This window comes from Bufo bufo, chromosome 2 (genome assembly GCF_905171765.1).
Source record: "Bufo bufo chromosome 2, aBufBuf1.1, whole genome shotgun sequence".
Classification (NCBI taxonomy): domain Eukaryota; kingdom Metazoa; phylum Chordata; class Amphibia; order Anura; family Bufonidae; genus Bufo; species Bufo bufo.
In genome coordinates, this window is record NC_053390.1 from 825,620,485 (window position 1) to 825,648,193 (window position 27,709).

The following is a 27,709-nucleotide window of genomic DNA, read 5'->3' on the forward strand; positions in this document are numbered from 1 at the left end:
GCAGGGGTAGGGTTAAGACTCCGCAGTCCTCCTGGTGACCGGGTGCACCCGGGGTCTGGTTATGAGGCGACGTCTCCTGGCAGGGGTAGGGTTAATACTCCGCAGTCCTCCTGGTGACCGGGTGCACCCGGGGTCTGGTTATGAGGTGACGTCTCCTGGCAGGGGTAGGGTTAAGACTCCGCAGTCCTCCTGGTGACCGGGTGCACCCGGGGTCTGGTTATGAGGTGATGTCTCCTGGCAGGGGTAGGGTTAAGACTCCGCAGTCCTCCTGGTGACCGGGTGCACCGGGGTCTGGTTATGAGGCGACGTTTCCTGGCAGGGGTAGGGTTAATACTCCGCAGTCCTCCTGGTGACCGGGTGCACCCGGGGTCTGGTTATGAGGCGACGTCTCCTGGCAGGGGTAGGGTTAATACTCCGCAGTCCTCCTGGTGACCGGGTGCACCCGGGGTCTGGTTATGAGGCGACGTCTCCTGGCAGGGGTAGGGTTAATACTCCGCAGTCCTCCTGGTGACCGGGTGCACCCGGGGTCTGGTTATGAGGCGACGTCTCCTGGCAGGGGTAGGGTTAAGACTCCGCAGTCCTCCTGTTGACCGGGTGCACCCGGGGTCTGGTTATGAGGCGACGTCTCCTGGCAGGGGTAGGGTTAAGACTCCGCAGTCCTCCTGTTGACCGGGTGCACCCGGGGTCTGGTTATGAGGCGACGTCTCCTGGCAGGGGTAGGGTTAATACTCCGCAGTCCTCCTGGTGACCGGGTGCACCCGGGGTCTGGTTATGAGGCGACGTCTCCTGGCAGGGGTAGGGTTAATACTCCGCAGTCCTCCTGGTGACCGGGTGCACCCGGAGTCTGGTTATGAGGTGACGTCTCCTGGCAGGGGTAGAGTTAAGACTCCGCAGTCCTCCTGGTGACCGGGTGCACCCGGGGTCTGGTTATGAGGCGACGTCTCCTGGCAGGGGTAGGGTTAATACTCCGCAGTCCTCCTGGTGACCGGGTGCACCCGGGGTCTGGTTATGAGGCGACGTCTCCTGGCAGGGATAGGGTTAATACTCCGCAGTCCTCCTGGTGACCGGGTGCACCCGGGGTCTGGTTATGAGGCGACGTCTCCTGGCAGGGGTAGGGTTAATACTCCGCAGTCCTCCTGGTGACCGGGTGCACCCGGGGTCTGGTTATGAGGCAACGTCTCCTGGCAGGGGTAGGGTTAAGACTCCGCAGTCCTCCTGTTGACCGGGTGCACCCGGGGTCTGGTTATGAGGCGACGTCTCCTGGCAGGGGTAGGGTTAATACTCCGCAGTCCTCCTGGTGACCGGGTGCACCCGGGGTCTGGTTATGAGGCGACGTCTCCTGGCAGGGGTAGGGTTAAGACTCCGCAGTCCTCCTGGTGACCGGGTGCACCGGGGTCTGGTTATGAGGCGACGTCTCCTGGCAGGGGTAGGGTTAATACTCCGCAGTCCTCCTGGTGACCGGGTGCACCCGGGGTCTGGTGTATGTAACCACTTAGGGTTTTTTTCATCTCCACAGCCTGCAGCTTTCATGAAAAGACTGAAAACACCAGGGAGCCATTTCCAGGCCATGTCTGGCTATGCCTGCCGCCTTCTCCTCCAACCTTTGATCTTGCCATGCTCCCTCTCCCTGTGGAGCTCTGCAGGCCTCGGCTCTGGAGCTTTTCTTCTGTAATTGTTCTCAGTCAGTTTACTGTTACAGGCCGGTCAGGAGCCTCCTACGGCACGTTGGCCCTGGGTTCAGGTTAGAATACTGCTGGACCCTCCAGGGAGCAGAGTCCCCGCTCAGATATGGTCCATCGGCATGGTTTGCTTCACAGGCATAAACACCTGGCCACCATACCGTGACCTCGTCCTTTGCCATGTTATAATAATGCCTGGCCTGCGAAGGATGTGAGCAGGAGTCCGACTGGAGCAGCAGATAAACCACTGGTCTTGGCACGCTCGTCCAAACTCCATTGCTGCAGGACCGAAGTGCCTATCAGATAATTTGTGAGGTGTGTTTGCTGGCCGGTCACTCCTCGAAGCCTCCATAGATCAAAGTGGTTGAAATTTTCTAGGGAGGCCTCTTTTGACCGACTATTCTGATATGTTTCCACCATTACACTGCTTAGCAAGTTTCACCTGAAATAAGATGCCTTGCAGTACTGGATGCAGGTCCGTGCTGCTTCTTTGAGGGTCCCTGTGCACCTTGTCTCCAAGATATCGGACCATGCTGTGGGTACACGCCTGCTGTAACGCACCTCATCTTCTCTCTAGGCTCAGCAGCAGAGGAGCCTCGACAACATAATGACCTTTCAAACCAAGGGCGTCCTCGGAAAGAGATATAGGAAGGACCTATGTCTGAATCCAGAGATGAATGGCACAAGTCCCATGTCTGAAAAGGATTCTGGAATCCTGGATGTGGAGGATGAAGATGAGGAAGAAGAGGTAAAGTAATGCTGTATGTGTTGGGGGGAGGATGTCGCTGAGACTATTGGTGAATGATGGCGAGTAGTATTGTGGAGGGAATCCAAAAATGCATTCGGAAAGTCTTCAGATCATGTCACCACTTAAACGTTTTATGTTGTTCTCGTCATTCTGCACTTAATACACCATAATGAGAAAGCGAAAAAGAATTTACTAAAAACATCAAATCTAACATTTCTCATGGACATAAATATTCAGACCCTTTGCTCTTTGAGATGTTTCTACACCTTGATTAGGAGTCACCTGTGGTAAATTCTGTAAACTGGACATGATTTGGACACATAGCCCTGTCTATATAAGGTCTCACAGCGGACATTACATATCAGAGCAAAAACCAAGCCATGAGAAGGAGAAAACTGCCTGTAGAGCTCAGAGACAGGATAGTCTTGAGGCACAGATCTGGAGAAGGAGACAAAAACTGCACTGCAAGTCCCCAAGAGCACAGTGACCTCCGTAATTCTTAAATGGAAGAAATCTGGAACAACTAGGACTCTGCCTAGAGCTAGCCGCCCCAGCAATCTAAGTAATTGGGGGAGAAGGGCCTTGGTAAGAGGTGACCAAGAACCCAATGGTCACTCTGGCTGAGCTCCAAAACTCCTGTGTGTAGATAGGAGAAGGTTCTAGAAGGTCAGCCATTACTGCAGCACTCCAGCAATCTGGGCTTTATGGCAGAGTGGGCAGAAAGAAGCCTCTTCTCCGTAAAAGATACATGAGACACCTGGAGTTAATAAAAAAAAAAAAACACCTAAAGGAGTCTCCGACTGTGAGAAACACTATTCTCTTCTCTTATCTGATTAAACCAAGATTTAACTTTTTAACCTCAATTCTAAGTGTTGTGTCTGGAGAAGACAGACTCTGCTCATCACCTGCCCAATACCATCCCTATAGGGAGACTGCTCAGGGTTGAGGGAACGCTGAATGGAGTAAAGTACAGAGATATTCTTAATGTAAACTTTAACCAGAGAGGTCTGGACCTCAGGCTAAGCTGAAGGTTCACCTTCGAACAAGACAATGACCCTAAGCACACAGCCAGGACATCACAGGAGAGGCTTAGGGACACCTTTGAGTGGCCCAGCCAGAGCCCTGACTTGAATCCAATGGAACATCTCTGGAGAGACCTGCAGATGGCTGTCCACTGATGGTTCCTATCCAACCAGAGCTTGAGCGGATCTGCAGAGAATGGCAGAAAATTCCCAAATCCAGTTGTGCAAACCTTGTGGCATCATCCCCAAGGAGACTGGAGGCTGTAACAACGGCAAAAGGGGCTTAAACCAAGTCCTGAGTAAAGGGTGTGAATACTTATGTCAATGCATGATTTTCATTTTTCCTTTTCAATAAATTAGCAAAGGTTTCAAACATGGTGCTTTCACTTTCTGTTGGATTGAGTGTAGATTGATGGGGGAAAACGAGGTCGCAACATCACAAAATGTCAGAGAAGTGACGGTGTCTAAAGACTTTGCAGATGCTCTGTCTATCCTGTGATCTCTTCTTATCTCTTACAGGCACCGGGCACACAAGACTTGGTCGATTTTTCTCCAGTGTACCGTTGTTTACACATCTACACGGTGCTGGTAAGTACCCACTTCCATGGTGGTACCCGCTTCCATGGTGGTACCCGCTTCCATAGTTGGTTCAACATAGTGAAAATGTTATTTACCTCTATCGCAGCTTTAACTTCTGTAGCACTGTCTCTCTGTGTTCATAGGCATCTTTTGCTGGCAGAAAGTTTTCACCTCTAGTTATGTCAGCTGTTCAGGAGAAGTGGCTACACAACCATGTATAGTCCTGCATCAGGGTCTACAGGTGTAGTCTAACACAAGGCCTGACACAGGACTTTGCATGGTTTTGCCATTGTGACTATGAGCCAATGGAAGCCAGGGCGCACTATGGTCAGTATGTGCCACCCTTTTATTAATATTAGGGCAATTCACTGTGCACTTGAAGTGATTATTAATCAAACATACAGGAGATAAGACTCTGAGCATGGACTACGAGACTTGATATGTTTAGTGTAAGCTCATATGACAGGGACTGTAATGGGCACGGCCCGCGCCCCTTACATCCTCCCCTTATGTTCTGCTGCTGTAGCAATGACTAGATAATGTTGCAGTTGTAGTAACCTATTCATCAATGTTCTGTACATTCCAGATCGGACATGTTCTTATGTCTTGAGAAATATGGTCTTCTCCTGTACCAACCTCTCTGTGATCATCAGGCTTCAGGGGCTCTATTCCCATTACTCCTTTTGTCTGTTTTTCAGGGGAATCACAGTTTCGTAAGGAAACCAGGCCCTGGCTCCCAGCATTAGACACGTTGCCTATAATTATGCTCTTCATTAATGGCTGGGGATTTCTTTCACTGGCAGGAATACTAATGACTCAGAATGCCTGCTAGGAAAATCCATCTCTATATTGAAATCGGGGTGAATACAATATTTCATTACAAACTTCACAGAGGTCACAGAGATGAAGCTGCGATGAGGGACGTTTAATCATTCCTTCATTCAAAAGACCGTGGGAAGTAGCCTCCTTTGGCCAATTTCTTGATACCATGCGTTCAAAATTTGATCGACTACCTGGTTTTACTTAAATTCACTTGGGGACTGGTCATTTATAATTTTATATTGGAGCAGTAAAAATTGTTTGCAAAAGCGCACACGCTTCAGAATCTTAGGTGGACCGGCGGTGGCTTTCTATGGTCTGCTTTCTATGACCAGGTCTGGCGGTGACAGGGTCTGCTTTCTATGACCAGGTCTGGCGGTGGCAGGGTCTGCTTTCTATGACCAGGTCTGGCGGTGGCAGGGTCTGCTTTCTATGACCAGGTCTGGCGGTGGCAGGGTCTGCTTTCTATGACCAGGTCTGACGGTGGCAGGGTCTGCTTTCTATGACCAGGTCTGGCGGTGGCAGGGTCTGCTTTCTATGACCAGGTCTGGTGGTGGCAGGGTCTGCTTTCTATGACCAGGTCTGGCGGTGGCAGGGTCTGCTTTCTATGACCAGGTCTGGCGGTGGCAGGGTCTGCTTTCTATGACCAGGTCTGGCGGTGGCAGGGTCTGCTTTCTATGACCAGGTCTGGTGGTGGCAGGGTCTGCTTTCTAGGACCAGGTCTGGCGGTGGCAGGGTCTGCTTTCTAGGACCAGGTCTGGCGGTGGCAGGGTCTGCTTTCTAGGACCAGGTCTGGCGGTGGCAGGGTCTGCTTTCTATGACCAGGTCTGGCTTTTGCTGCATGTCTGGGCATAATCTGGTTAATGTGAATTTTTTATACAACCAGTAAGTCTGAAAAAACAAAAAAAAAGTCTTGTTAAGTAGGTTGTGCGCGGGCAAAGCTGCAAGACATGTCCGTGTCATCATGAATGGTGTGCGCCATGTGATAAATTACTGCACGACTGGAATCTCCTCTCATCTGTCAGAAGAAATCCATGTGGAAACCTCCAGAAGAAGGGTTGTTTGATGAGAATTAGGATGTCATTACAGTGTTTTCTTTGTCAGGATCGCACAGCGGACACGGGGACATGTTATCACCAGCTTTTATTTGGGTTGTCGCAGACTGGTTTGCATTGGATCTACCGCCCTTTTGTGTTGTCTGTGCCGGGCAGGTGTCGTGTCTCATCTCGTTCTCTCTCCATCCAGAAAAGTTATGTTTTGTCTGCTTGTCAGTAATGGTTCATGTCCTATAAGAAGCCCACGGTCTGGCTAGCAGCTATTTGTACATAAGCAAACAACCCTCCGATCTTGTGTGCCTCTGCTAGTGTCTGACTGTGAATAGCGCAACTTGCAAGCACTAGCGTGCAGAGGAGATTGATTACTTACCCACCATGGCAGTCTGTGATTCCACCTCTTTGAGATCCTGAGGTTTCTGGGAAAGATGCCTTATAAGCATCTATGGTCTTATTGGGGAATGTGTTATTGGGTCAGATTCTTGTAGCCCTGCACACTCTCAAAAGTAAGTATAGGAACTTGCAGACTTAGGGTGCCCATACACACTTTTAGTAGCTTTCGGGTGATCACTCGTTCGGCTGACCGATATTCCTCCTTATAAACATGCACGTGTATTCTTCTTTTCACCCATCATCTGTCAGAGGAGCATTGTCACATGCGCTGACACATAAGATAGTTTAGAAATTAAACACGGGTGAGATGGAAATCTGGAACTTTTATAGGAGACTTGGTCTATTCAGTGTTCGTTTATTAGGGGGACCGTAATGGGCACGACCACCGTGCCATGTATGCTGCTTCTGTGTTCTGAGGTTGTAAAATACATTTTGGCTAGTCTTACTGAAGTCGGAGTGTTTCACCAACTCTATTCTTATGTGTATGGTCCTAGTCCTGCTGTAGCTCCTAGGCTTCTGTATCTAGTACTGCATTTGAGACTGAATTGGACACACTATCTCCTAGATGTGAGCAGCACGGACTGCTGCCGGCCTGTGCTGTCATTTAGTAGTAGAATCTGAAACGCATATTAAAGAAATCTATTATTGCACATGTTCCTGCACTGTGTTTCCCTATATGTTTGAAGAGGTTAAGGACAATCAGGCCTGTTGGATTAGCTTCATTGGGTTGAGAGGCAAGCCGCTGTCTGGAGTGTGGGAGCATCTTGCTATCTTCCCCCCCATTGAAACCAATCATATAATGAGACTCCGGTCTGGACTGCCAGCCACCTTGCATCACTTGGGTCCTGGGTTTAAATCTCACCTTTTTGAAGTTTATATATATTCAGTTTTTTCCTGAAGACTCGAGAAATCTGACCCCCATGTAATTGTCCCTAGTGTAAATTAGTGCCTCTGAAGAGGAAATTAGATTGTTAGCTCCCGCGGACCAGAACCTTAGCGATAGTAGTCCATGCGTGGTCCTTTGGACTGTATTTATTCAGTGGGAGATGAATTCAGGACTTGAAGAACCATCTTCAGCTTGTCCATTCCCTGGAGATCATATGGCCTACAGGGATTTTGTTCCCTGGTGTCAAACCATCGGGACGTTTTGTTACGGTGCCTCCAGCGTTTACGCCGCAAACGTCAGACGAATTTGTGTCCCCGTTCGTCCAAAGCCAGCACCTCATTGTAAGTGTTATGTTTACTCGCAGGAAGAATGTGCCTCTTCTGAGGAATGTTTTGGAATGCGCTCATTGTACCTCAGACGTCTTTGTCTCTTGCCAAATTAAAAGAAAACAGGGTCAGCCTCGTGCTCCCCCCCCCCCCCTCGCCCTCCGTCTCTCCCTCTTTTGTTCTGCTCCCAGTTTGGGATGTGAATTCTACACACATGAACCCTGAGATCAAGATGACCCAGATGCTGGGATGTACTCCCATACTGGGCCTACCGGTGACCCCGCAGATAAGGACTGTGCTGAGCGATGGGCTGAATCCTGTTTTGCCACACAAGGAAGTGGCGTCTTTTGTTTTCTCGGAGGAAGCATTTGGGCACGAGCCTCATAAATACTCCTCGTAATCATCATCGTCATCAGCGGCTGCTTCCGAATGGTCCTGATTGAACTTTTGCCCTGCACATGAAAAGCCTGGTGTAGCATAAACATTATTACAGTATTTATTATTCTTGTTTTGTGTTTTTTTGTGAAATCGACCCCGCGGTCACCTCCGTTCTTCTGCTCCCTATCTTACGGTCTTATCAGCAGGGCAGCATTTCATATATTGTGAAGGAAGGAGGTCATGGCACGGTCAGACTCCAGGCACCTGTAAATAAGACGCTGCACATAATCACACAGCCGGCCACAGACTTCTGCAGGAAACCCTGAACTTCTCCAGGAAGGTTAGCAAGGGAAAGCCCACGGAGAGAGGGGTCAGGCCCGGGTTAATGGAGCACCGGCTGGTGAACTTGAAGTGGCTGAGAAGAGGTCTGCATGGACAGTAGCAGGTGGATATGTGTGCACACCTCGCTGGCATCAGCCAGGGGAATCCCTCTGTTATTCCTTAGTGCAGGGCAGCTCTCTGTCATCGCCTGCAGTATTGTAAGCACAGCGCCTCCCTGAGCACTACAGGAGAAGTACAGGACTGAAGAACCATAATGAGATAATCGCAAAACGTACAACTTGTATATTCATTCATTGTGGTAGACACCACATGATATGGGGTACACTGGGAAACAGGGAGTGTTGTAGTTAGACAACAGGGAACAGTGGGGAGCAGACGTGTACACAGGACGGGGTGCAAGATGTACACAGGATGGGGTGCAAGACAGAAGGTGTACACTGGACAGGGGGGGGTGCAAGACGGAAGGTGTACACTGGACAGGGTGCAAGACGGAAGGTGTACACTGGACAGGGTGCAAGACGGAAGGTGTACACTGGACAGGGTGCAAGACGGAAGGTGTACACTGGACAGGGTGCAAGACGGAAGGTGTACACTGGACAGGGTGCAAGACGGAAGGTGTACACTGGACAGGGTGCAAGACGGAAGGTGTACACTGGACAGGGTGCAAGACGGAAGGTGTACACTGGACGGGGTGCAAGATGTACACAGGACGGGGTGCAAGACAGAAGGTGTACACTGGACAGGGGGGGGTGCAAGACGGAAGGTGTACACTGGACAGGGTGCAAGACGGAAGGTGTACACTGGACAGGGTGCAAGACGGAAGGTGTACACTGGACAGGGTGCAAGACGGAAGGTGTACACTGGACGGGGTGCAAGATGTACACAGGACGGGGTGCAAGACAGAAGGTGTACACTGGACAGGGTGCAAGACGGAAGGTGTACACTGGACAGGGGGGGCAAGACAGAAGGTGTACACTGGACGGGGTGCAAGACGGAAGGTGTACACTGGACGGGGTGCAAGACGGAAGGTGTACGCTGAGGACGGGTGCAGTAAGGAAGGTGTGGGCTCAGGACGGGTGCAGTAAGGAAGGTGTGGGCTCAGGACGGGTGCAGAAAGGAAGGTGTGGGCTCAGGACGGGTGCAGAAAGGAAGGTGTGGGCTCAGGACGGGCGAAGTAAGGAAGGTGTGGGCTCAGGACGGGCGAAGTAAGGAAGGTGTGCGGGCTCAGGACGGGCGCAGTAAGGAAGGTGTGCGGGCTCAGGACGGGCGCAGTAAGGAAGGTGTGCGGGCTCAGGACGGGTGCAGTAAGGAAGGTGTGCGGGCTCAGGACGGGTGCAGTAAGGAAGGTGTGCGGGCTCAGGACGGGTGCAGTAAGGAAGGTGTGCGGGCTCAGGACGGGTGCAGTAAGGAAGGTGTGCGGGCTCAGGACGGGTGCAGTAAGGAAGGTGTGCGGGCTCAGGACGGGTGCAGTAAGGAAGGTGTGCGGGCTCAGGACGGGTGCAGTAAGGAAGGTGTGCGGGCTCAGGACGGGTGCAGTAAGGAAGGTGTGGGCTCAGGACGGGTGCAGTAAGGAAGGTGTGGGCTCAGGACGGGTGCAGTAAGGAAGGTGTGGGCTCAGGACGGGTGCAGTAAGGAAGGTGTAACATCATCCAACTAGTGGTGAAGGTATCTGCAGTTGTGTACTACTGTGGTGTAGGACTCTAGGGGATGGTGCGGTCATAGCTCTACTAGGTGGTGGGGATTGAAGGTGTGCTCTGAGAGGGGGGGAAGGTGCAGTTGACATTGAGGATCTGAAGTGTCAGGAGCTGTGACCTTCCTCCGGTGTGACTGTTCTCCTCCTGACTACTGTGTCTTCTCTGCTCCCCGTGTGCCTGATGCCAGATGTCGCGGTATCTGCCCATCTGGTGCCCCGGCTGATGGTAGATAGCTGTAAACAAGCTGTGAGATCATAGGGGCAAGGTCTGGCTCACATACTTTGTGCTGTGCCCTGATAAGGACACAGGAAAAACCCATTAGTAGGGACCAGGGACTGTGATAACCGCTGGCTGCTACGTGCTAATGGGCCAACCCTGATCTGCTCCCCTGAGGCCACTGACTCAACTTGTTATGATATCCTCCTAAGTACTTGCTGACCCCCTGACCCTGGAGGAGCCGAGGAGCCAGGTCTTCTCCCCGGTCTCTGGAGGCGGCTCGTGGCTGGATGTGCGCTCCACAGGATCCTTAACCATTCTCTACCTCATAGAGATGTCCATCAGTCACCACATCTGCTGCATCTACCTGCTAATAGTCTGCCCATTAATGAGAGCAATCGGTAAACTCAAGATTGCTGACAACCAGTATGACTGCCAGTACCCCCCCCAACCCCCCACTAAGGATTACTGCTCTGTTTACCTGAGATCCTGTGCAGCAATTCTGCACATTGCCTGATGTCATCACCACCTAGAAAACAAATCTCCAGCACAAACCTTGTTCTCTGAAGCAGAATAGTGAGTGCAGCTCTGGAGTATAATACAGGATGTAACTCAGGATCAGTACAGGATAAGTAATGCAATGTATGTACACAGTGACTGCACCAGCAGAATAGTGAGTGCAGCTCTGGAGTATAATACAGGATGTAACTCAGGATCAGTACAGGATAAGTAATGTATGTACACAGTGACTGCACCAGCAGAATAGTGAGTGCAGCTCTGGAGTATAATACAGGATGTAACTCAGGATCAGTACAGGATAAGTAATGTAATGTATGTACACAGTGTCTGCACCAGCAGAATAGTGAGTGCAGCTCTGGAGTACAATACAGGTTGTAAATCAGGATCAGTACAGGATAAGTAATGTATGTATACAGTGACTGCACCAGCAGAATAGTGAGTGCAGCTCTGGAGTATAATACAGGATGTAACTCAGGATCAGTACAGGATAAGTAATGTGTGTACACAGTGACTGCACCAGCAGAATAGTGAGTGCAGCTCTGGAGTATAATACAGGATGTAACTCAGGATCAGTACAGGATAAGTAATGTATGTGCACAGTGACTGCACCAGCAGAATAGTGAGTGCAGCTCTGGGGTATAATACAGGATGTAACTCAGGATCAGTACAGGATAAGTAATGTATGTACACAGTGACTGCACCATCAGAATAGTGAGTGCAGCTCTGGAGTATAATATAGGATGTAACTCAGGATCAGTACAGGATAAGTAATGCAATGTATGTACACAGTGACTGCACCAGCAGAATAGTGAGTGCAGCTCTGGAGTATAATACAGGATGTAACTCAGGATCAGTACAGGATAAGTAATGTATGTACACAGTGACTGCACCAGCAGAATAGTGAGTGCAGCTCTGGAGTATAATACAGGATGTAACTCAGGATCAGTACAGGATAAGTAATGTAATGTATGTACACAGTGTCTGCACCAGCAGAATAGTGAGTGCAGCTCTGGAGTATAATACAGGATGTAAATCAGGATCAGTACAGGATAAGTCATGTATGTACACAGTGACTGCACCAGCAGAATAGTGAGTGCAGCTCTGGAGTATAATAAGGATGTTACTCTGGGTCAGTACAGGATAAAAATGTAATGTACACAGTGACTCCACCAGCAGAATAGTGAGTGCAGCTCTGGAGTATAATACAGGATGTTACTCTGGGTCAGTACAGGATAAAAATGTAATGTACACATTGACTCCACCAGCAGAATAGTGAGTGCAGCTCTGGAGTATAATACTGGATGTAACTCAGGATCAGTACAGGATAAGTCATGTATGTACACAGTGACTGCACCAGCAGAATAGTGAGTGCAGCTCTGGAGTATAATACAGGATGTAACTCAGGATCAGTACAGGATAAGTAATGTATGTACACAGTGACTGCACCAGCAGAATAGTGAGTGCAGCTCTGGAGTATAATACAGGATGTAATTCTGGGTCAGTAATGTAATGTTTGGGAAGTGATTCAGCTTGTATGTAACTTACACATATACTGTATGCTTTTTAATCACATTATTTTGAAGGTCTTCATGATGATTTCTTATTTTAGGGTTCTCGGGAGGTCTTTGAGAACTACTACAGGAAGCAGAGGAGAAAGCAGGCTCGCCTAGTACTACAACCACCATCTAACATGGTAAGTATGGCAGTGGCTGTCTCTTTTTCTCCTCTGGTCCTGCGGTGTCCTGTCTATATCTCTATTGTACTTTGTGTACGTTGTCCATCTATACGGCCTGCTCGTACGGAGCACAGCTCCCCTTTACCTTGTTCATCTATCAGCTCTTTTATGTCTTGTCTAGTGTACTTACCTCTGGGGATAAGTGGGGGGTGGGCTCAGGAGAGGAACTTTGAACGCAACGTTACCGCTCTCAAGCCCAAGCTTGTTTATGTGGAGAACCACATTGTGAGACCACCGTAAGAATCCTGCAGACCTGACGTGTGGCGTCACCTAGACCTCACAGCACATGAACCCGTAGTCTTCCTCAGTGACCGTGTCAACGTCTTTTGCAGCATGAAACTCTGGACGGATACAGGAAATACTTCCACCAGATTGTAGGGTAAGTGTCCTCAGCCCCCAGAGCTCCTGCCGGTAAGTTGTCACAGCATTGCTTGTGTCCAGAGCATGGCGCTTCACACCCACATTCCTGGATGGAGCTGCTCCAGGTCTGTGTGATGGAACGTTAGGTTGGAGCGTGTGCACCTTCTTAGACTTCCAGTGCATGTGTTGGCAAAGCTGAGCAGTTTCTCGGTCTTCTGGGCGATTAAGAGAAGTTCTCCTGTTAAGAGAATGATACAAACATGCAGGATGATCTCGTCCCTAAGCGGTGGGCGCTAAGAGCGTTTTTGTCCTGCCGCAGCCCAGCCAGAGGGGTGGTCCCTGCCGCAGCCCAGCCAGAGGGGTGGTCCCTGCCGCAGCCCAGCCAGAGGGGTGGTCCCTGCCGCAGCCCAGCCAGAGGGGTGGTCCCTGCCGCAGCCCAGCCAGAGGGGTGGTCCCTGCCTCAGCCCAGCCAGAGGGGTGGTCCCTGCCGCAGCCCAGCCAGAGGGGTGGTCCCTGCCTCAGCCCAGCCAGAGGGGTGGTTCCTGCCGCAGCCCAGCCAGAGGGGTGGTTCCTGCCGCAGCCCAGCCAGAGGGGTGGTTCCTGCCGCAGCCCAGCCAGAGGGGTGGTCCCTGCCGCAGCCCAGCCAGAGGGGTGGTCCCTGCCGCAGCCCAGCCAGAGGGGTGGTCCCTGCCGCAGCCCAGCCAGAGGGGTGGTCCCTGCCGCAGCCCAGCCAGAGGGGTGGTCCCTGCCGCAGCCCAGCCAGAGGGGTGGTCCCTGCCGCAGCCCAGCCAGAGGGGTGGTCCCTGCCGCAGCCCAGCCAGAGGGGTGGTCCCTGCCGCAGCCCAGCCAGAGGGGTGGTCCCTGCCGCAGCCCAGCCAGAGGGGTGGTCCCTGCCGCAGCCCAGCCAGAGGGGTGGTCCCTGCCGCAGCCCAGCCAGAGGGGTGGTCCCTGCCGCAGCCCAGCCAGAGGGGTGGTCCCTGCCGCAGCCCAGCCAGAGGGGTGGTCCCTGCCGCAGCCCAGCCAGAGGGGTGGTCCCTGCCGCAGCCCAGCCAGAGGGGTGGTCCCTGCCGCAGCCCAGCCAGAGGGGTGGTCCCTGCCGCAGCCCAGCCAGAGGGGTGGTCCCTGCCGCAGCCCAGCCAGAGGGGTGGTCCCTGCCGCAGCCCAGCCAGAGGGGTGGTCCCTGCCGCAGCCCAGCCAGAGGGGTGGTCCCTGCCGCAGCCCAGCCAGAGGGGTGGTCCCTGCCGCAGCCCAGCCAGAGGGGTGGTCCCTGCCGCAGCCCAGCCAGAGGGGTGGTCCCTGCCGCAGCCCAGCCAGAGGGGTGGTCCCTGCCGCAGCCCAGCCAGAGGGGTGGTCCCTGCCGCAGCCCAGCCAGAGGGGTGGTCCCTGCCGCAGCCCAGCCAGAGGGGTGGTCCCTGCCGCAGCCCAGCCAGAGGGGTGGTCCCTGCCGCAGCCCAGCCAGAGGGGTGGTCCCTGCCGCAGCCCAGCCAGAGGGGTGGTCCCTGCCGCAGCCCAGCCAGAGGGGTGGTCCCTGCCGCAGCCCAGCCAGAGGGGTGGTCCCTGCCGCAGCCCAGCCAGAGGGGTGGTCCCTGCCGCAGCCCAGCCAGGGGGGTGGTCCCTGCCGCAGCCCAGCCAGGGGGGTGGTCCCTGCCGCAGCCCAGCCAGGGGGGTGGTCCCTGCTGCAGCCACTTGTCTTACAGACGGACACAGGACAGTGAGGAGGAGGAGGAGGGACATGGCCGTCTATGAGACAAAATAGGATCAAAGAGAAGAAGTAGAATACGGGAGGAAGGGCTGAGCTTTTTTGGCTTTAATCACCGATTTCTAAGTATACTTGGTCTCGTCACCACTTTCAAGATCCATTTCCTGGGGCGGAATGGGAAATCCCATTGTTTACTTTCAACGGGGGAAAATCCATCTTGACCTGGTGTCTCACAGCTGTAGTTTGGTCCTGTGTATCGGCAGATATCACAAGCTCGGGTGGTTTCTCTTTGTGGCTCTCTTGTCTGATAAGTCCATAAGTGCAGACACACGGACGGCCTATCAGACTTCAGCTGCACATTTTCCCATTTGCTGCTGGTTATTGTAGTACATGCTTAGTCCTACTCCTGACCGGTTTAAAGTGCTGATTTCCATTGTTTTCTGCACACACAGGTTTTTTGTGGTTGAAGATCACATCCTGCACACAACGGGCGGTCTGGTGAATCGCGCTTATGTCGATGAGTTATGGGATTTGGCATTGTCAAAGACGATGGCCGCTCTGCGGACGCGCTCGGTAACTTACCAATACTTGGAATCTCTTCTTACAGTGTCCTGTTCAGTACCTTGTAAATATCTGATCCACTCATTGCGTTTGTCAAGTGTCGGATCAAAGTTTTCTGCAGGTTGCAATAGACCTCTAGATGGCCCTCGACATCTGTGTGACCCTAACATTGGCTCTAGACCTCTGTGTGACCCTAACATTGGCTCTAGACCTCTGTGTAGCCGCACCGCTGGCTCTAGACCTCTGTGTGACCCTAACATTGGCTCTAGACCTCTGTGTGACCCTAACATTGGCTCTAGACCTCTGTGTAGCCGCACCGCTGGCTCTAGACCTCTGTGTGACCCTAACATTGGCTCTAGACCTCTGTGTGACCCTAACATTGGCTCTAGACCTCTGTGTAGCCGCACCGCTGGCTCTAGACCTCTGTGTAGCCGCACCGCTGGCTCTAGACCTCTGTGTAGCCGCACCGCTGGCTCTAGACCTCTGTGTAGCCGCACCGCTGGCTCTAGACCTCTGTGTAGCCGCACCGCTGGCTCTAGACCTCTGTGTAGCCGCACCGCTGGCTCTAGACCTCTGTGTAGCCGCACCGCTGGCTCTAGACCTCTGTGTAGCCGCACCGCTGGCTCTAGACCTCTGTGTAGCCGCACCGCTGGCTCTAGACCTCTGTGTAGCCGCACCGCTGGCTCTAGACCTCTGTGTAGCCGCACCGCTGGCTCTAGACCTCTGTGTAGCCGCACCGCTGGCTCTAGACCTCTGTGTAGCCGCACCGCTGGCTCTAGACCTCTGTGTAGCCGCACCGCTGGCTCTAGACCTCTGTGTAGCCGCACCGCTGGCTCTAGACCTCTGTGTAGCCGCACCGCTGGCTCTAGACCTCTGTGTAGCCGCACCGCTGGCTCTAGACCTCTGTGTAGCCGCACCGCTGGCTCTATAACTTTGTTTGACCCTACTACTTGGTTCTAGATATCTGTGTGGCCCTATCACTGGCTCTAGCTTTCTACATGACTTCCCACTGACTGTACACCTCTATATTTCTACTGGCTCTAGTCTTCTAGATCAGTGTTCCCCAACTCCGGTCCACAGGGCCCACCTACCGGTCATGATTTGAGAATATCCCACAGAATGAGTACCTGTGGTAAGTCCTGAAGCATTGACACTAATTATATCACCTGCTCAATACTAAGGAAATCCTGAAAACGTGACCAGCAGGTGGGCCCGACGACTTAAGTAGAGGAACTCTGTTCTAGATTTCCTCACTGGATCTAGGCCTTTAGATGACCAACCCACTAGCTCAAAATGCAGATGGTTCTGCACCACCAAAGTCCCCCTGTTGATAGTAGATCTTCAGCGGCCATAATGGACTTTTTAGACTGTTTTCATGACCTATCTATATTAACTACTGATGCAATTAATTTGCTGAATGCAAAATTCTTTTGACACTGACCTGTTTGCGTTTTGCTCTTTTCTCCTGTAGTCCTACTGCTCCGATCCGAACCTAGTATTGGATCTCAAAAACCTCATTTTGCATTTTGCAGACACGTTACAGGTGAGCTCCTGGCCTTGGTTCTGTCTTCACTTTACTCCCCTTCTGCTGCTTTTATATCCTCACCATGACCACCTCCTTCTTATTACATCCAGGGCTATGGCTTCCCAGTGAACCAGCTCTTCGACATGTTGCTGGAAGTCAGAGACCAGTACAGTGATATATTACTGAAGAAGTGGGCCGGGGTCTTCAGGTAACTGGATCTATAATAAAACGCCCATCATTGTGTGAACGGACACAAGAGATTCATCGCTACTGTCTATTTACTTGACCCCTGTTTATTTTATGACCCCACATTTGACGCGTAGATGACTTTTGGATGTCCAGAACACTGCTTGCATCATTGAAATTGATATTTTCACCCTTTCACACATTTTTGTTTTCCCAGGACACAGATTGCTTGTTTCAGACCTAAATAAATATGTCTTTTTGTGTTGTGTAGAAGTATCCTGGACGCAGATAATTACAGCCCCATCCCAGTGAGTGATGAGACTGCCTACAAGAAGGTCATCAGCCAGTTCCCCTTTCAAGACCCAGAGTTAGAGAAGGTAGAGCTACGAGACTTGCCGGTGCTACAGACTGCCGAAAGTGGTTCCTCTGACACTGCCTGGAAAGGGTTAATTGTCCTACGTGTTCTTCTTGTCCTGTGTTGTTGGGGCATCTAAGTCCACACCCATCGCAACTCCTGTCCTCAAGTCAGTTTGTAAAATTGCTCCTGTGCTAGATCTGCTCCACTAAAAAATTATGATGTTGCATCAGAAACTGAGAAACCTGTAAAGAAATCTTCTCTCTATGTCCCTGGGAATCGGCCATGTCCACCTCCTCAGTGTGCAGCGCCGGGCTGTGGAGGAAGACGGGATCCCGCGCTTAATAACAAGAGATTTATTTCATCCATTTAATAATCGCAGCGTAGTCGGCCTACGCGTTTCAAACCTTGCTGTATCAGTCCTTACTCATGTCCCTATGTACCGTCATTTCACCAATCGCGGTGTCACATGATCGGAATGAAAAACCTGGCTGTAAGACAAGCGGCTGCAGCAGGAGCCTCCCCCTTCTACAGTCTGCGGCGGGAGCCTCCCCCTTCTACAGTCTGCGGCGGGAGCCTCCCCCTTCTACAGTCTGCGGGTCGGGAGCCTCCCCCTTCTACAGTCTGCGGCGGGAGCCTCCCCCTTCTACAGTCTGCGGGTCGGGAGCCTCCCCCTTCTACAGTCTGCGGCGGGAGCCTCCCCCGTCTACAGTCTGCGGCGGGAGCCTCCCCCTTCTACAGTCTGCGACGGGAGCCTCCCCCTTCTACAGTCTGCGGCGGGAGCCTCCCCCTTCTACAGTCTGCGGCGGGAGCCTCCCCCTTCTACAGTCTGCGGCGGGAGCCTCCCCCTTCTACAGTCTGCGGCGGGAGCCTCCCCCTTCTACAGTCTGCGGCGGGAGCCTCCCCCTTCTACAGTCTGCGGCGGCAGCCTCCCCCTTCTACAGTCTGCGGCGGGAGCCTCCCCCTTCTACAGTCTGCGGCGGGAGCCTCCCCCTTCTACAGTCTGCGGCGGGAGCCTCCCCCTTCTACAGTCTGCGGCGGGAGCCTCCCCCTTCTACAGTCTGCGGCGGGAGCCTCCCCCTTCTACAGTCTGCGGCGGGAGCCTCCCCCTTCTACAGTCTGCGGCGGGAGCCTCCCCCTTCTACAGTCTGCGGCGGGAGCCTCCCCCTTCTACAGTCTGCGGCGGGAGCCTCCCCCTTCTACAGTCTGCGGCGGGAGCCTCCCCCTTCTACAGTCTGCGGCGGGAGCCTCCCCCTTCTACAGTCTGCGGCGGGAGCCTCCCCCTTCTACAGTCTGCGGCGGGAGCCTCCCCCTTCTACAGTCTGCGGCGGGAGCCTCCCCCTTCTACAGTCTGCGGCGGGAGCCTCCCCCTTCTACAGTCTGCGGCGGGAGCCTCCCCCTTCTACAGTCTGCGGCGGGAGCCTCCCACTTCTCCAGGCTGCAGCAGGACGCAAAGATTAAGCCCCACCCATTGTTAAAAGTCACGCCCCCTTCACATTCTCCCCAGCAAAAATGGCAGAGAACAACGGGAGATTAACCCCCTATGTAGTCTGCAGGATTTCCACAAGACTGTTAGAAACGTGGAAAATCCTGCAGATTGACATTCCTTCCTTCTGTCCTTCTATCCCTCCACCATTCTTCTGTCCTTCCGCCGCTCTTTCCGGGTATTCTTCCTTCCGCTGTCCTTCCATCCCTCCACCTTTCTTCTGTCCTTCCGCCGCTCTTTCCGGGTATTCTTCCTTCTGCTGTCCTTCCATCCGTCCACCTTTCTTCTGTCCTTCCGCCGCTCTTTACGGGTTTTCTTCCTTCTGCCCTCCTCCTTCCATCCCTCCTCCCTCGGCCCTTCCTTCCGCTGTCCTTCCATCCCTCCACCTTTCTTCTGTCCTTCCGCCGCTCTTTCTAGGTTTTCTTTTTTTCCACTCTCCTTCCATCCCTCCACCCTTTGCCCTTCCTTCCGCTGTCCTTCCATCCCTCTGCCCTTCCCTCCGCTGTCCTTCCATCCCTCCGCCCTTCCTTCCGCTGTCCTTCCATCCCTCCGCCCTTCCTTCCGCTGTCCTTCCATCCCTCCGCCCTTCCTTCCGCTGTCCTTCCATCCCTCCGCCCTTCCTTCCGCTGTCCTTCCATCCCTCCGCCCTTCCTTCCGCTGTCCTTCCATCCCTCCACCCTTCCATCCCTCCACCCTCTGCCTTTCCTTCCGCTGTCCTTCCATCCCTCCACCCTCTGCCTTTCCTTCCGCTGTCCTTCCATCCCTCCACCCTCTGCCTTTCCTTCCGCTGTCCTTCCATCCCTCCACCCTCTGCCTTTCCTTCCGCTGTCCTTCCATCCCTCCACCCTCTGCCCTTCCTTCCGCTGTCCTTTCATCCCTCCACCCTCTGCCCTTCTTTCCGCTGTCCTTCCATCCCTCCACCCTCTGCCCTTTTTTCCGCTGTCCTTCCATCCCTCCACCCTCTGCCCTTTTTTCCGCTGTCCTTCCATCCCTCCACCCTCTGCCCTTCCTTCCGCTGTCCTTCTTTCCCTCTGCCCTTCCTTCCGCTGTCCATCCATCCCTCCGCCCTCTGCCCTTCTTTCCGCTGTCCATCCATCCCTCCACCCTCTGCCCTTCCTTCCGCTGTCCTTCCATCCCTCTGCCCTTCCTTCCGCTCTCCTTCCATCCCTCCACCCTCTGGTGCCCTTCCGCTGTCCTTCCATCCCTCCACCGTCTGCCCTTCCTTCCGCTGTCCTTCCATCCCTCCATCCCTCTGCCCTTCCTTCCGCTCTCCTTCCATCCCTCCACCCTCTGGTGCCCTTCCGCTGTCCTTCCATCCCTCCACCGTCTGCCCTTCCGCTGTCCTTCCATCCCTCCACCGTCTGCCCTTCCTTCCGCTCTCCTTCCATCCCTCCACCCTCTGGTGCCCTTCCTTCCGCTCTCCTTCCATCCCTCCACCTTCTGCCCTTCCTTCCGCTCTCCTTCCATCCCTCCACCCTCTGCCCTTCCTTCCGCTCTCCTTCCATCCCTCCACCCTCTGCCCTTCCTTCCGCTGTCATTCCATCCCTCCACCCTCTGCCCTTCCTTCCGCTGTCATTCCATCCCTCCACCCTCTGCCCTTCCTTCCGCTGTCATTCCATCCCTCCACCCTCTGCCCTTCCTTCCGCTGTCCTTCCATCCCTCCACCCTCTGCCCTTCTTTCCGCTCTCTTTCCATCCCTCCACCGTCTGGCCTTCCTTCCGCTCTCCTTCCATCCCTCCATCCTCTTCCCTTCCTTCCGCTGTTACTGCCGTCCCATCGTTCCTTCCTTCCTTTCTTTTTGGCTTTTATTCCATTTTTCTGTGTGCTGTTCTTGGGTTACATCAGTGGGGTACATAAGGGGCACCCTGATATTACTAAGAAAAGACTGAGCATTCATCTGTCCCGAGTTTGAAGCCCTTTTCTCTTTTTTTGTTTGCAGCAACAGTTTCCCAAAAAGTTCCCCTTTTCGGAATTTGTTCCTAAAATCTACGGTCAGATCAAGGAGTTCATCTACGCCTGCCTGAAGTTCTCTGAAGACTTACATCTAAGGTAATGACGTACCATAACTGACTCAGAGAAGACACAGTCGGCACTCTGTATGTCAGTGATGAGGTGTGCGCGGGTCCAGGGTAAATCCACACGTACTTGCACAAAGAGGACCGGCACATGATGTTTGAGAAAGGCTCATAGTAGCCGAAACGCGTCACTTGCCTTCTGTATGTGACCATTAAATATTCCATAATTACTACTTGAGCGAGTGCCGGTCCTCTTTGTGCATGTACCATAACTGACTGTGATCAATGGGAATGGAGCAGCTTCTGAAGAGCTTGCAATCTGTGCGCTGTATGACTTACCATTGTGTTACAGATAGGCAGGACAGGAGGTGAACGGCATTGGGCCGTCCTGCGTTGGTTGTCCTTGTTTTTGGGGTCTACCCCGATGGTTGGCGGAGCTGGAGGGCCGCATAGCTCTTCTTTTACTTTGCTCTCTGTTATGTCCTGGCCTCCTAATCTCCACTAGACAGGGGAATAAAATGCGAGAGGTCACTGACCCCTGGGCTCTTTTTGGGATATTTGCACTTTGCAGCCTCCATCTTACCTCAGGTGATAAGACCGCTAGACCTCTCTGCTGACAGATCAAAGGGTCCAAGCATTCCCGGGCTCCTGAATTCAGAGATATAACACTTACATGTGTCAGGGGCCCAGCATGACGTGACATTCCCCTGACCACCATGCCCCTGTATGTTATCTGTAGGCCATCTGCCCCCGACACCTCATCTTCCTGCCTTCCATTAGTCTGGAGTTCAACGATGAAATCCACCCTTTGCTTGCAGGAGCTGCTCTGCCCGACTTCTCACATCCTGCAGCCGTCTAATCTACCCCATGGTTAGCTTTCCCTGCATTATAAAGTCATGTCCAGTTCACACAGATGCAGGACATGTTATAAGAGTGCCCTGGCACACTGTAACGAGCCCTGCTCCTGTGTTGGCCAGGAAGGACGTAAACTGTGGGCCAAGTGTACAGGAGGCAAATCTGAAGCTGGGAACAGACACCAAACTGCATCTCAGGATGAGTAGATGGCCAAGGATTTCAGAATCGGGCCGAGTTGCAGTGTGTATATGTATGTGCAGCCTCACCCCCCCATAGAAGTGTGTATATATGTATGTGCAGCCTCACACCCCCATAGAAGTGTGTATATGTATATGCAGCCTCACACCCCCATAGAAGTGTGTATAGGTATGTGCAGCCTCACACCCCCATAGAAGTGTATATATATGTATGTGCAGCCTCACACCCCCATAGAAGTGTGTATATGTATGTGCAGCCTCACACCCCCATAGAAGTGTGTATATGTATGTGCAGCCTCACACCCCCATAGAAGTGTATATATATGTATGTGCAGCCTCACACCCCCATAGAAGTGTGTATATATGTATGTGCAGCCTCACACCCCCATAGAAGTGTGTATATATGTATGTGCAGCCTCACACCCCCATAGAAGTGTGTATATAGGTATGTGCAGCCTCACACCCCCATAGAAGTGTGTATAGGTATGTGCAGCCTCACACCCCCATAGAAGTGTATATATATGTATGTGCAGCCTCACACCCCCATAGAAGTGTGTATATATGTATGTGCAGCCTCACACCCCCATAGAAGTGTATATATATGTATGTGCAGCCTCACACCCCCATAGAAGTGTATATATGTATGTGCAGCCTCACATCCCCATAGAAGTGTATATATATGTATGTGCAGCCTCACACCCCCATAGAAGTGTGTATATATGTATGTGCAGCCTCACACCCCCATAGAAGTGTATATATATGTATGTGCAGCCTCACACCCCCATAGAAGTGTGTATATATGTATGTGCAGCCTCACACCCCCATAGAAGTGTGTATATGTATATGCAGCCTCACACCCCCATAGAAGTGTATATATATGTATGTGCAGCCTCACACCCCCATAGAAGTGTGTATATGTATGTGCAGCCTCACACCCCCATAGAAGTGTGTATATGTATGTGCAGCCTCACACCCCCATAGAAGTGTATATATATGTATGTGCAGCCTCACACCCCCATAGAAGTGTGTATATATGTATGTGCAGCCTCACACCCCCATAGAAGTGTGTATATATGTATGTGCAGCCTCACACCCCCATAGAAGTGTGTATATATGTATGTGCAGCCTCACACCCCCATAGAAGTGTGTATATATGTATGTGCAGCCTCACACCCCCATAGAAGTGTGTATATATGTATGTGCAGCCTCACACCCCCATAGAAGTGTATATATATATGTATGTGCAGCCTCACACCCCCATAGAAGTGTATATATATATGTATGTGCAGCCTCACACCCCCATAGAAGTGTATATATATGTATGTGCAGCCTCACACCCCCATAGAAGTGTGTATATATGTATGTGCAGCCTCACACCCCTATATGTGTGTATATATGTATGTGCAGCCTCACACCCCTATAGAAGTGTATATATAGGTATGTGCAGCCTCACACCCCCATAGAAGTGTGTATAGGTATGTGCAGCCTCACACCCCCATAGAAGTGTGTATATGTATGTGCAGCCTCACACCCCCATAGAAGTGTGTATATGTATGTGCAGCCTCACACCCCCATAGAAGTGTATATAGGTATGTGCAGCCTCACCCCCATAGAAGTGTATATATATGTATGTGCAGCCTCACACCCCCATAGAAGTGTATATATATGTATGTGCAGCCTCACACCCCCATAGAAGTGTGTATATGTATGTGCAGCCTCACACCCCCATAGAAGTGTGTATATGTATGTGCAGCCTCACACCCCCATAGAAGTGTGTATATGTATGTGCAGCCTCACACCCCCATAGAAGTGTATATATAGGTATGTGCAGCCTCACACCCCCATAGAAGTGTGTATATATGTATGTGCAGCCTCACACCCCCATAGAAGTGTATATATAGGTATGTGCAGCCTCACACCCCCATAGAAGTGTATATATAGGTATGTGCAGCCTCACACCCCCATAGAAGTGTGTATATGTATGTGCAGCCTCACACCCCCATAGAAGTGTGTATATGTATGTGCAGCCTCACACCCCCATAGAAGTGTGTATATGTATGTGCAGCCTCACACCCCCATAGAAGTGTATATAGGTATGTGCAGCCTCACCCCCATAGAAGTGTATATATATGTATGTGCAGCCTCACACCCCCATAGAAGTGTATATATGTATGTGCAGCCTCACACCCCCATAGAAGTGTGTATATATGTATGTGCAGCCTCACACCCCCATAGAAGTGTGTATATATGTATGTGCAGCCTCACACCCCCATAGAAGTGTATATATAGGTATGTGCAGCCTCACACCCCCATAGAAGTGTATATATAGGTATGTGCAGCCTCACACCCCCATAGAAGTGTGTATAGGTATGTGCAGCCTCACACCCCCATAGAAGTGTGTATATGTATGTGCAGCCTCACACCCCCATAGAAGTGTATATATAGGTATGTGCAGCCTCACACCCCCATAGAAGTGTGTATATATGTATGTGCAGCCTCACACCCCCATAGAAGTGTATATATAGGTATGTGCAGCCTCACACCCCCATAGAAGTGTATATATAGGTATGTGCAGCCTCACACCCCCATAGAAGTGTGTATAGGTATGTGCAGCCTCACACCCCCATAGAAGTGTGTATATGTATGTGCAGCCTCACACCCCCATAGAAGTGTATATATAGGTATGTGCAGCCTCACACCCCCATAGATAAAGAATCCCTCTCTTTCCAGCTCTACAGAAGTGGATGACATGATCAGGAAGTCCACAAACCTGCTGCTGACCCGCACCCTGAGCAACTGTCTACAGAGCATCATCAAGCGGAAAAATGTGGGGCTCACGGAGGTAAGTGACTTCCCCCACAGATACTTCACCTGTATGAAAAGCCGCGACTTCTCACTTACTGGAAGTGCCCCCCGTTGTTGAAATCTGCCCGTCCCGCTACGTAACCCTGCCCCAGCCCTGCGGTGTGATCCAGCTCTCCCGCCCCCAGTCCCAGCAGCCGTCGTGTGAGGTCTGCGTCAGCTGTTTATTCTGCCGGCAGACGTCCACCTACACCCCTCCGGTCGGGCACTGAGGAGCGCACGCTGCATGAACGCTCGGCAGAAGTCCTGAAATGCGCTACGTATACAGTCCCCGGCTGTGTTTTCTCTGCCGCCCATTCTCCACATAGCTGGTAATGCTCCTCTTCCCATGAAAGGACCCACAACAATGCGATGAGTAATTACTCTGGAGGAGGCTGAAGTCAACCTCGCGACTCCTCACACCTCGTTCCTGTGCAGCCTCTGTCATTACTTCTGCCATTTAGTCTATGGGCCTGTATTAGTGTAAACTTGAGTAGTGAGTATTTTTCTAAGTCTGCTTCTTATACTCCAGTCACACCCAAAGCTGCCTTCACAAGGCTTATTCTGTAGACGCTTGCGACTGGAGTTGAAGTCCTGACGTGCAATATGGCTGCCACTACAGCTACATCTGTGTTTTCCGCCCAGTTTTCCTCATATGACAATAAATCATTAACTCAGTTCTCCTGGGAGGGTTCTCTACTGACTTGTAATGTAGGTATGTAAATCATGGTGGACAGATTGGCCATCACATATGCTGCACGTTGCAGGGTTACCTCCTGACTGCTGTCGTCTCCTGCCCACATTGCTGGTGGAGCCCACTGACATATACTAGAAGCCTCTGTAAATGGCAGGTGATGAGCCTCACGGTGGCGGACCGGCAGCGCACAAGTGAGCCGTCGCCCCAGCGCTGCACCCAGTCTAAGGAGCTGCTGTCTGTCTGTCCACAGCTTGTGCAGATCATCATCAACACCAGTCACCTGGAGGTCTCCTGCAAGTACCTGGAGGAATTTATCACCAACATCACCAACGTTCTGCCTGACACCGTCCACACCACCAAGTTATACGGCCTGACCACGTTCAAGGTGAGGACAGCCGCTCATGTGTGGGCCAGGCCCTCCTGTATGTCCGCTGCTGCATCTAGCCAGTTACAGCCTCCCTCTGTCCCCATCATCCCTACAACCGCAGATTGCCTATACCGTGCCATGGCGGGTGGGGGTGAGGGTATTACTCTACTGTGCACCAGGGGCGTCATTATTAATCCACTGTGCACCAGGGGCGTCATTATTAACCTACTGTGCACCAGGGGCGTCATTATTAATCCACTGTGCACCAGGGGCGTCATTATTAATGCACTGTGCACCAGGGACGTCCTTATTAATCCACTGTACACCAGGGACGTCATTATTAATCCACTGTGCACCAGGGGCGTCATTATTAATGCACTGTGCACCAGGGGCGTCATTATTAATCCACTGTACACCAGGGGCGTCATTATTAATGCACTGTGCACCAGGGGCGTCATTATTAACCTACTGAACACCAGGGGCGTCATTATTACTCCACTGTGCACCAGGGGCGTCATTATTAATCCACTGTGCACCAGGGGCGTCATTATTAATGCACTGAACACCAGGGGCGTCATTATTAATGCACTGTGCACCAGGGGCGTCATTATTAATCCACTGTACACCAGGGGCGTCATTATTAACCTACTGTACACCAGGGGCGTCATTATTAACCTACTGAACACCAGGGGCGTCATTATTAATGCACTGTGCACCAGGGGCGTCATTATTAACCTACTGAACACCAGGCAGGGATCTCATTTGTACCTGACATGACACCTCGCCTGTCTGAACCTTCCTGCTTTTCTTGTCTCTTGCTGCAGGATTCCAGACAGGCCGCAGAAGAGGAAATCTACACCAATCTGAACCAGAAGATCGACCAGTTCCTGCAGCTGGCAGACTATGACTGGATGGCAGCAGAGTCCGGAGAGCAGGCCAGCGACTATCTCGTGGATCTGGTGGCTTTCTTAAATAGCACATTTGCAGTGTTCACCCATCTACCTGTAAGTATCTACTGAACCGCTCACTGCACACAAAGCCCAGTATTAATGAGAGCAATAGATCACGTGGTCCTTCAGGTGACTTCACCTACAAATGGATTGCTTAATAATTGTCCATGGCCAACTCATGTGACATGAACATGGCTAGTACAGTGATCTTCCCTAGGTGACATGCTGAATACCTTGTGTAAGATAGATAGGTACAAAACGATTTTAATGTCTTACTGAGTAGCACAGATTTTATACTCTCTGTACCACAGGAGGAGATGCATCCAGTACACTATTTTGTCCACCGTTGAATAAAGGGAACTAAAACTACTATAATACTGCTCCTATGTACAAGAGTATAACTACTATAATACTGCCTCCTATGTACAAGAGTATAACTACTATAATACTTCTCCTATGTACAAGAATATAACTACTATAATACTGCTCCTATGTACAAGAGTATAACTACTATAATACTTCTCCTATGTACAAGAATATAACTACTATAATACTGCTCCTATGTACAAGAATATAACTACTATAATACTGCTCCTATGTACAGGAATATAACTACTATAATACTGCCTCCCATGTACAGGAATATAACTACTATAATACTGCCTCCCATGTACAGGAATATAACTACTATAATACTGCTCCTATGTACAAGAATATAACTACTATAATACTGCTCCTATGTACAAGAATATAACTACTATAATACTGCTCCTATGTACAAGAGTATAACTACTATAATACTGCCTCCTATGTACAAGAGTATAACTACTATAATACTGCCTCCTATGTACAAGAGTATAACTACTATAATACTGCTCCTATGTACAAGAATATAACTACTATAATACTGCTCCTATGTACAGGAATATAACTACTATAATACTGCCTCCCATGTACAGGAATATAACTACTATAATACTGCCTCCCATGTACAGGAATATAACTACTATAATACTGCTCCTATGTACAAGAATATAACTACTATAATACTGCTCCTATGTACAAGAATATAACTACTATAATACTGCCTCCTATGTACAAGAATATAACTACTATAATACTGCTCCTATGTACAAGAATATAACTACTAGAATACTGCTCCTATGTACAAGAATATAACTACTATAATACTGCTTCCTATGTACAAGAATATAACTACTATAATAC

The 27,709-nt window shown here is 51.4% G+C and overlaps 1 protein-coding gene across 4 annotated transcripts in view; it reads left to right on the forward strand.

The window, feature by feature from the left end:
• Positions 1 to 27,709, forward strand: part of EXOC6B (exocyst complex component 6B) — a 177,035-nt gene that overhangs the window by 69,009 nt on the left and 80,317 nt on the right. For all 4 annotated transcript variants that reach the window (XM_040419348.1, XM_040419346.1, XM_040419347.1 and 1 more), the window contains exons 7-18: positions 2,257 to 2,427; positions 3,969 to 4,037; positions 12,263 to 12,346; positions 12,721 to 12,767; positions 14,900 to 15,020; positions 16,480 to 16,551; positions 16,644 to 16,741; positions 16,991 to 17,096; positions 20,500 to 20,609; positions 24,358 to 24,469; positions 25,416 to 25,550; positions 26,357 to 26,536. In XM_040419348.1, the coding sequence (XP_040275282.1) occupies positions 2,257 to 2,427; positions 3,969 to 4,037; positions 12,263 to 12,346; positions 12,721 to 12,767; positions 14,900 to 15,020; positions 16,480 to 16,551; positions 16,644 to 16,741; positions 16,991 to 17,096; positions 20,500 to 20,609; positions 24,358 to 24,469; positions 25,416 to 25,550; positions 26,357 to 26,536 (1,305 nt within the window). The remainder of the gene's footprint in view (positions 1 to 2,256; positions 2,428 to 3,968; positions 4,038 to 12,262; positions 12,347 to 12,720; positions 12,768 to 14,899; positions 15,021 to 16,479; positions 16,552 to 16,643; positions 16,742 to 16,990; positions 17,097 to 20,499; positions 20,610 to 24,357; positions 24,470 to 25,415; positions 25,551 to 26,356; positions 26,537 to 27,709) is intronic.